The following is a 10,787-nucleotide window of genomic DNA, read 5'->3' as shown; positions in this document are numbered from 1 at the left end:
ATTACCGATCCGAACCGTTAGATATTTAATCCATATTGAAATGTGCTTGGAGACCAAATTTTACATTTTTTGGAATTTTTTTACTATTTATTAAGCATTTTTTAAAATTGCTGTTTTGCTGTGAACAGTAAAAAACAGTAAAATTTTCTGGACCATCAGATCAGCGACTTTCAAAATTGCTTAATAAATAGTAAAAAAATTTCAAAAAATGTAAAATTTGGTTTCCAAGCACATTTTAATATGAAGAACAAGATGAATGGTCCGGATCGACGTTTTGAACTTTAAAATCGCAAAATATGAGCGTGAAGTAAAATAGTCGCTTGACTTCGCAACTCACCGTAGCCTAGCTCTATGTATATGTATATGTATATGTATATGTATATGTATATGTATATGTATATGTATATGTATATGTATATGTATATGTATATGTATATGTATATGTATATGTATATGTATATGTATATGTATATGTATATGTATATATAATATATGTATAACTCATTTTTTTATAATATATGTATAATATATGTATATGTATATAATATTTATGTATGTGTATACATAAATATTATATACATATACATAAATATTATATACATATACATATATTATACATATATTATAAAAAAAATGAGTTATACATATATTATATACACATATATACATATACATATATTATATATACATATAATATTATATATACATATACATATATATACATATACATATATTATACATATACATATATTATACATATATTATATTATATATACATACACATATATTATTAAAAAAATGAGTTTATAAAAAAAATCAAACCATGGATATTTTCTTTCTCCAAACACCAAACTCTAAAAAAAAAAAAAAAATCCTGGCCGCAGAAAAAATCTGCGCTTGGAATAAAAAAATCTCAAAAAAAAAAAAAAAATTTCAGGGCGCAAATTTTTTCTGCGGCCCGGAATAAAAATTCCGGAGCGCAGAAAAAATCTGCAACCTGGTTAATTTTAAAATTCCACTCAAAATATGGTTATTTTTAATAAAATAAATTTTTTTTGGATATTTTTAAAAAACTCGGGGCCTTCATAATGGGATTACGTACCAAGACACTCATTATGACTCCATAATGGGTCTGTCATTCTTAGAGTCCGCAACGTGAAATTCTTAAAAATCAGTAATATATTTTTATGATAGTATGTTTAAAATTTTTGGCTCCTACGGCACTGGATATGTAAATTCTGAGTTTCAACTTCGAAATGTTTTACCCTTCCAATTTGAGAAAGTTGTGTGATGGAGAATCAAGAGAGAGAGAGTTGTGGCGAGATTTGCCGAAATTTTTAATATCATAAAAAAATAGAGGAAATTCCAAATATGTCATCTGATTTTCAAAAATTCGAAAATGGCCCCTACTACTGGCATGAGTGCCTAACAAAATAAAAAAAATATATGATTGGAGCATGCACAGTTAATTTTTTAAATTTGAATTATTTTTTGTGTTAAGAGAGAGAATAATCCGAATTTTTTTGCATTAGTGCTTCGTTGATGTTTTTGCAATGAAATATTGATGCATCTTTTCTAGGATTAACTAGGGGTATATAAATATCAGTGTTTCATCCATGTTTTTGTAATAAAATATTGATGCACTATTTACCATTCAAAAAGAGAACCAATAAATCACGATTTTGTAGGAATTTCATATTTAATATGGACGCATTTTGTCGTTTAGTGTTCGCAATTTGTCGTTGATGTCAAAAGAGCATGCATCTTCACCGCAATTTATTGTTATGCATGTCTATAATAAAAATGGAATTTTCACGAATTCGTAGTTTATTAGTTAAATTTTTTTAATAATAAATATAAAAATTTCGACTGCAAATGCACCCAAGATATTTAACCAACCGCTCTCAACAGCTAAATTAGACATATGTCATGCATGCTCCAACCAGGTTGAAATCAAAATTGCATAGACATAATATATAAAAAGGGAAATATCCATCAACCAGGTTGTTTTTTTTTTTTTTTTTTTTTTTGCATAATTATTTAAGCTCTATAAATACAACCAGCATGCACAACCCTTTTTCACTCTCATACTTGCTTATTTGCCTCAAAAGAAAGCAACGATGATAGCCATGCAAGGGCTCTTATCCTGGACCCCCTTTCTCACCTCCCTCCTAGCCCTCCTCCTTGTTTCCCCAATAATCATCTACCTTCTCAAGTCAAAAAACCATGGCCTCCCACCGGCCCCCCCGGCTATCCCTGTTATCGGCCATCTCCACCTCCTTAAACCCCCGATGCATCGCACCCTGCATGACCTCACCACTCGCTACGGCCCCCTCATCCATCTCCGTCTCGGTTCGTCTCTCAGCATTGCCACCGGATCAGTAGATATGGCACGTGAAGTTCTCAAGAACCACGACACAAGTTTCTCTGAGCGCCCTTCGACAGTTGCCGCACGGCAATTCGCTTATGAGACCGCTGGCTTCGCCTTCGCTCCTTATGGGGAGTATTGGCGTTTCGTCAAGAGGCTTTGCATGTCTGAGCTCTTGGGCCCACGTACCCTCGAACAACTTCGTCCGATTCGTCAGTCAGAGGTTGCATTCCTTTTACGCAGCCTCCTTGAAAAATCTAAGGTCAGCGAGACGGTCAACCTGAGCAAAGAATTGATCAAGCTAACTAACAATATCATAACAAGGATGGTAGCGAGTAGCACTGCAGGCAATGAGGCCGACGTGTCACGTCGGGTTGTGAAGCAAGTCGCGGAGGTTATGGGCACATTTAATGTCGAGGATTATATCAGCTTTCTCCGAGGGCTCGATATACAGGGTTTGAACAAGAAGATACGAGAGGTGCACCGGAATTTCGACAACCTACTCGAAGGGTTTATAACAGCCAAGGAGAAATCGAGAAACATGGTGGGCGATCGAGGACCGGGAGAAGCAAAAGAGACGCCAGTTAAGGATTTGCTCGATATCCTGCTCGACGTAGCCGGGGACCCCAAAGCTGAGGTGAAGATAACCAGAGAAAACATCAAGGGTTTTATTCTGGTATGCCATTAAAACTTTTTTTCTTAAACTCAACATACACATCTCCAAAATATATAACAATTAATTCAAGTACTTTCTGTCCCGGCCGGGTTGGAAATTTAAATCTTAATATTCTTTAAAAATGAATTTTGTAAGGAAATTAAAACCTATCTTACTTGCATATCGAGATGAACTGTTACATATTTTTGTCTGAAATGATAATAAAAAAAAATCAATTTGTTTGGGATCCTGAATTTTAAATTTTCTATATATAAATAAAATAACACACACAAACATATTAGTTTTCTTTCCAATAAATTGTCTCAATATTTTTTGCTCTGCACAAGTTTCCTTAGAGTAAGTTTGTAATAAATTGCTGGATACCAGGAACAGGAAGACTAGAATATAAACTATAAAGCAAGAATTATGATTTATTTTGGAAGAACTCATGTAAATAGTTTTTTTTTTTTTTTTGCTTCAAACACGCCCGTAGGCACTCATGTAAATAGTCGGTGGGTTCTATACTTCTATTGGGACGCCACGTGGACTCAAAAGTGACACATATCATCTTCTTGTTAAAAAAATATATTCCTGTTTTTATACTTTATTCAAAAATATTGATAATTATAAAAATAGATTCATGTTTAAAATAACTACAAATTATATATATCGTATCCAAAAAGGTATGTCCAATTGTATCACACTTCTTGTTCGTACCCTCACCCTTTTCAAAAAAGAAATTCACTTTGGAAGAATCGATAGTTTTTTACTTAAAAAAATAAATAGAAAATGTAGAGTAGAAAAAATCGGAAGAATCGGTTGATTTTTACCCACTTTTTCTTTAATTTCAAAAGAAAAGAAAATATCATTAATTCTGGGAAGAAAATATGTCAATATTTGGCGGTTTGATCGATCTACTTTTTTTATAAAAAAGAAAAAAAAAATAACTTTTTGAAAATTGACGAAGTGTGACTGTGTGATGTATCATGCATGAATCCATGAAGTCCGCAAGTTACAGGTGGGATGATCAGAAAAAGACACGTGGCATGGTCAATGCTTTGGCTTGTAGTACTTAAATATCATATGAGTATGTTTGTGCATTAATTATTATGGGTCTTGATGTACAGAAAATAATGATTGGTTAACTTCATTTATTTTTCTTAGGATTTTTACTTGCAAACATGTAAAATTTGAATAATTACATTCATTTTCCCGTCAACATATTTCATAAAAAAATGTTTAACTTGATTTGCCTATAATTAACTTGGATTAAATAAAAAGAAGGGTTATTTCTATCTGATTAAAATAAAGAAAAAGGTTTCTCATGTAGCACGTGATGATTGATGCATATATAGATCAATAATGTTTGGCTCTTTAATTAATTAGTATACCCCTTAAAATAAACATTATTAATTTCCAATTCACATGTAATTTTATTCACATAATAGAACGGATGGTGTCATCATGTAACCAGATGGTATATCCCTTAAAATAAACATTATTTCTATAATTTGTTTGTTCTATGATATTATTTATGTACCATAATTTTATAATTTTTTTTACAACAAAAATAAATAAATCATGATATTGAAGATTGAATCATTGAAATGTTTAATAAAAAAAATCATTGAAATGCAAGTGCGAAAGTAATTATCTTAAATATATATATGAATATGAAGTTTACACAATTCCTTCATTAATACCACAGCAATATATTAATAATTATTCAATAAACGTGATTAAAGAAAAATATATACAGAAATAAATTTACATCAAGGCCAAATCAGAGATTCTTAGAATTCTTCCATTTTGTTACTTATTCTTTTCGATCGGTTGTGGAGAAACTCGCAAGTCATTCTAATAATTCACCAGTTTAATTAATTCTTAAAATCCAGCCATTTTGGTTTTCACTCCAATAAAAAATCGGTTAACAATGTCTTCGAAACTCACTAATAATAACAAAATTTTTACTATTTCTTTTAGGATATCTTCACAGCCGGAACAGATTCATCTGCCTCAACAATTGAATGGACGCTATCAGAACTGATCAACCACCCCAAAATCATGCAAAAATTAAGAGAAGAGATTGATCAAGTCGTCGGCAAAGATCGTGTTGTCGGTGAGGCCGACGTGCCAAACCTGCCTTACCTCAATGCTGTAATAAAGGAGATCATGCGCATCCATCCCGCTGCACCAATCGCATACCGCATATCAACGAAGGAAACAATAATCGGTGGCTACACCATCCCAGCTAACACTACTGTTGCCGTCAATTTATATTCCACCGGCAGGGACCCAAAGTACTGGGTCGACCCAGACGAATTCCGACCCGAGCGGTTCTTCAAAGAATCAAACGCCAATTTGGACGTAAAAGGATTGCATTACCAGTTGATCCCTTTTGGCAGCGGAAGGAGGGTTTGTCCAGGAATTGGCTTTGCACTTCAAGTTGTACCGGCTGCCTTAGCGGCTCTGGTTCAGTGCTTTGAGTGGAAGATTGACGAAGGCACTGCAAATGAGAATGGAAAGGTCGATATGGAGGAAGGGGATGGTGGATTGGTGAGTTATCGAGCAAAACCTTTGGTGGTTGTACCAATTCCTCGGTTGGATCCATTTCTCTTGAATTGAGCTCTTTTGCAATTTCAAGTTTATAACATTCTATGTGTGTGTCTGAACAGATTGAAAGGGTAGTTTCTGAGGTGTGACTGTTGAAGAAAATGTTTTGGGGTGCATTGACAGCATGCATGTGCATATCTATATGATGCTTCTTTGCATGAATCAGTAGTTGGTTTAATGAGTTTGCGTGCAAATTGGTGGTTCATACTATTGTGGGGAAAGTTCAGTGGCTTGTATGAGTATTCAGTAGCTGAAATCCTGATGCCAATGTATTATGAGTTTACACAGAAACTAACCCCAACTAACATTATGAGTGTTCTGTAACTAGGAAACCCCAACTGGCATTATGAGTTTACACAGAAACAATCATGAACTAATATTTAATCTGTGCAGGAGAGGAGCTTTCCTGTATCATCAATACAGTAGCAGGAATAACAATTCATGGTCAAGGAATTGACTGGATATACTAACAAGAATTTTTAAAACATATACCAGAATAAAAAATGCTCAAATTGTAATGACAAAATATTTTGAAACATGAAACAACTGAAATCAAACATTCTATGATTTAAATTCAGCCACATAAACAGTACTATCCGTGGTGAAATGAGTATGCAGTGCATAAAATGTGGATTTTATCATGCATCTGCCTAAAACATTATGCAGTCTGCATTGGCGATCGATGTAACATGCAAAACCGTGAAACATGCCACAGAAGATCGCTAATCCACGCATGTGACTCGGCCTTAAAAGATTGACAATTTTGTTGTTGGAAAGCATTAGCTACTCATAATAACTAATGACAAGAATTAACGAAACAAAAGACCACAATTTTATATAAGAGAAAAGGTTTTGGTCCACAACCTTCTGTCCACATTTTGTCCACAAAACCTTATCCACTATTGTTTAACTGTTTTTAATGGATCCTTCTCCACATTCCAACAAAAACTCAAATACGTGTATATAAACCTTCCTTTTCTGATACGTCTCTTTCTATTTCCTTTCGACCTCCGCTGTGTTTCTTTGAAACAAAATAAATGCAATAGCTAAGATCTCAAACCAAAAATAACAACTATTTCCTTCCTCTCATCTCTGATACACAAGTGAAAATTAAGATCGCGAGTCCATAATCTGTAAAATCTCTCTTCCTTCTTGGATCGCCGGTTCAACCGTACTGGATCAACAGCGACCCGCGATTGAGAACATCCGTACCAAATCGCGAGTTTAATCGTCTGGGCTATTCCAGGTAACCCTATTACGAACCCTAGATCTAATGGATTTTGTGCTCCTGTACGCTACTGAGCTCTGAATTGCACACCAGTTGGATCTGTTGATTTTTCTGTCGTTTTCCCGATGAAAATTAGAAATGGACGAAGTAGTTTTTCTCTTGGGGATGTGATTCAGTTTTTGTATGGCGGGGATGGTATGGATGCCGTGTGGATTGAGTCGCAGAAGCTGAATTCACTAAAGATGAAGAAATCAGCATTTAACAATGTTTATAAATATTAATTTAATGATGAAAACTGGAACCCCAGTTACATGCTTCCGGAACAAGTTCTTCAATGATGTTAATTACTCGATTAAAATACTAATTAATCTCTTCTTATTTAATAATGCTAGCTAGTTGCTGATTAATTGTCAATGATGTGCAAGTTCTTCAAGAGCCAGAGGCCTGAGTTTTTAGTTCACGTGCTGCAGGTATATATGTCACATTTTACATGATATCGCACGTTTGTTCGACATTTACCTTTTCTCATTCAGTTTTTTTTTTTTGCAATGTTGAATTTATTTAAGATTACTGTCTCGATCTTATTTTTTATACATGATCGCAATGGAACGTTCAGACTTCTGGATGTTTGAAAATTTGAATTACATTTTTTATAAAATTTATTATTTAAGTTACAGCATTGAATGATGAATTTCACAGGATTGGTGCTAGTCAAATGACACTTTTTATTTATGTTTGAAAATTGTAATTATTTTTTATTAGATTTTGTACATAAGTTACAGCTTTGAATTAGGAATTTTACAGTATTGGCGCAAGTCAGTTTTACATTATTGTTGATGTACTTTTTCAAATGTTATGTTGTAATTTCGTCTAATTTTATATTATCCGTATTTTACAGTATATATATATGTGAATTAGGTGATATATGTCACATTTAACAGGATATCGCACGTTTGTTCGACATTTACCTTCACTCATTCAGTTTTCTTTTGCAATGTGGAATTTATTTGAGATTACTAACTCGATCTCGTTTTTTATACATGATCGCAATGGAACGTTCAGCCTTCTGGATGTTTGAAAATTTGAATTACGTTTTTTATAAGTTTTCTTATTCAAGTGACAGTATTAACTGATGAATTTTACAGGATTGGAGCAAGTCAAATGTCACTTTGTTTTTGTTTGAAAACTGTAATTAGTTTTTATTAGGTTTTGTACATAAGTTACAGCTTTGAATCATGAATTTTACAGTATCAGCGCAAGTCAGTTTTACAGTATATGACAGATTGAAATATTTCCATATTGTACTGTTAGTTTTGTGATGTTATGCATGTTGCAAATTGTTTTGAAAGTTTCTGGTTGTTTGAAAATTTAAATTACGTTTTTTATAAGATTTGTTACGTAAGTTACAGCATTAAATGATGAATTTCACAGGATTGGTGCTAGTCAAATGACACTTATGAACAGTTATATGGTTTTGAACAGATAAGATTATTCTTTTATTTGTTGGTGAACAAATGTTGTTGCTTGTGAACATAATCTGGTTGGTGAACAAGATTGTTTGTTTATGTTTTGGTGAACAGTGTGGTTGTGAATGTTTTATATATGGTGATGTTTAATGATGTATGTTGAATATTGCTATGTTTTATGTGTGTTTTATTGGTTTCATATTATAATTTTGCAGTATTGAAATTTGTAGTGACATATGTTTATTTTACTGTTTAAAACTTTTAATTTTGTAGTATTGAAATTTGTAGTGACATATGTTTATTTCACTGTTTGAAACTTTTAATTTTGCAGTATTCAATTTTGCAGTGGACATATGATTTGACTTTTTACATCTTCTAATTTTGCAGTGTTGAAATTTATAGTGACATATGTTTATTTAACTGTTTACAACTTCTAATTTTCCAGTATTGGAATTACAGTGCACATTTGAAGCAAAAAATTATAAAATATAAAAAAAAAATTAAAAAATTATAATTTTGCCGGAAAAAAATATTTTTGAATATTTTCAAGGTTTATTTTGAAAAAAAATGCCAGTTGTAGATGTTGTTCCGGTTTTGAATGTTCTAGAAGTTTTTCTAAAATTGACATTAACCGCAAATAACTGCCATTAACTGTAAATAACTGCCATTATCTGTTAGTAAGTAAAGTACAGTTAGTTTGTCAAGTGGTCCCACATGAAGTATAGTTAGTTTGCCAAGTTGGCCAAATTGTAAACGGTTCATGAAAAGTACAGTTAGTTTTTTATAAGATGTGCTGTACAAGTTACAGCATTGAATTAGTAATTTTACAGGATTGGCGCAGGTCAAATGACAATTTTTCTGTGGACAAATGGTGGACAAATGGCTGTGGACAATTAGACGCTTCCTTTATATAATAAATTAACTACTTTAACATCAATATTTCAGCTACTGAACACTCATACAAGCTACTGAACTTCCCCACAATAGTTTGAACCATCAAAATTTTCACTCAAAGAACTAAACCAACTTAATTATTCATGCAAAAAAATTAAAGCATCGAATATGCACGTACATGCATGCTGTCAATGCACCCCAAAACATTTTCTTTAACAGTCATGTCTCAGAAAATAACCTTCCTACCGTTTCAGATACACGTACATAGCTAGAGAATGGTACATCAGTGCAAAAGAGCTCAATTCAAGGGAAATGGATCCAACCATCGCCTTCCTGCATATCGAGCTTTCCATTCTCGTTTGCAGTGCCTTCATCGACTTTCCACTCGGAGCATTGCACTGTTGAGATGTATGTTGCATTATAAAAAAACTACAGGGTCCTTTTGGTAAGAAAGAAATTATAGAGATTGTAGGGTTATGGATGTAAGATGTAACGCCTATATAGGTTCTTTTGCTAAGGCAGCTGGTACAACCTGAAGAGCGAATCCAATTCTAGGACAAACTCTCCTTCCACTGCCGAAAGGGATCGATCAACTGGTAATGCAATCCTTTTACATCCAGATTGGCATTTGATTCTTCGAAGAACTGCTCGGGTCAGAATTCATCCGGGTCGACCCAGTACTTCGGGTCCCTCCCGGTAGAATATAAATTAATTGACAGCGATAGTGGTGTTGGCTGGGATGGTGTAGCCACCAATTATTGTTTCCTTTGTTGATATGCGGTACAAGATTGGTGCAGCGGGATGGAGGCGCAAGATCTCCTTTACTACAACATTGAGGTAAGGCAGGTTCAGCACGTCGGCCTCACAGACTACACGGTCTCTTCCGATGATTCGATCGATCTCTTCTCTTAGTTTTGCATGATTTTTGGGGGGTTGATCAGTTCTGATAGTGTCCATTCAATTGTTGCGGCAGATGAGTCGCTTCTGGCTGTGAAGTAGATATCCTAAAAGAAATAGCAAATTGTTTGTTATTATATATTAGTAAGGACAAAGTCACTGCATATTTTGGTTAATGAAACAAGAAGAAAGATTAGACAGTGGATTGACCACTGCTAGGGTAAATTAATAGGGCTGTGTGAGCCACTTGTCAATAATCATAAATATAGATAAATATAGCGTGTAATTTAACTTTTACTCAGTATCCGTCAGTGTTGCAAAATGCGGTCCTATGCGGCGCATATGCGGCCGCATATGCGTATGCGGTTGGAAACCGCATAGGAAAAAACATATGCGGTCTAATATGCGGTTCCGCATATGCGGTCTTATATGCGGTCTAATATGCGGTTCCGCATATGCGGCCGCATATTCGGCCGCATAGAACCGCATTATGTTTTTTTTTTTTTTTTTTTTTTTTTTTTTGTGTTACACATTATGTTTGTATACTATGAAATTTATATATTATGTTGTGATATGTTTGTATTATGTTATTTTATGTTATTTGATATGTTTGTATTATGTTATTTGTATGCTATGAAATTTATGTTTATATTATGCTGTGATAAC

At 33.6% G+C, this 10,787-nt stretch overlaps 1 protein-coding gene across 1 annotated transcript; it reads left to right on the top strand.

Moving 5' to 3' along the window:
- The first annotated feature begins 2,102 nt into the window (after positions 1-2,102).
- Positions 2,103-5,817, top strand: LOC144560933 (cytochrome P450 93G1-like). Its single transcript, XM_078310146.1, has 2 exons — positions 2,103-3,044; positions 5,007-5,817. The coding sequence occupies exons 1-2, from the start codon at positions 2,121-2,123 to the stop codon at positions 5,646-5,648; spliced, it is 1,566 nt and encodes a 521-aa protein (XP_078166272.1). The 5' UTR covers positions 2,103-2,120; the 3' UTR covers positions 5,649-5,817.
- The last annotated feature ends 4,970 nt before the right edge of the window (positions 5,818-10,787 follow it).

The sequence above is a fragment of the Carex rostrata genome, chromosome 10 (assembly GCF_964058835.1).
Source record: "Carex rostrata chromosome 10, lpCarRost1.2, whole genome shotgun sequence".
NCBI classification, from domain to species: domain Eukaryota; kingdom Viridiplantae; phylum Streptophyta; class Magnoliopsida; order Poales; family Cyperaceae; genus Carex; species Carex rostrata.
This window is presented reverse-complemented; position numbering and strand designations above follow the sequence as displayed.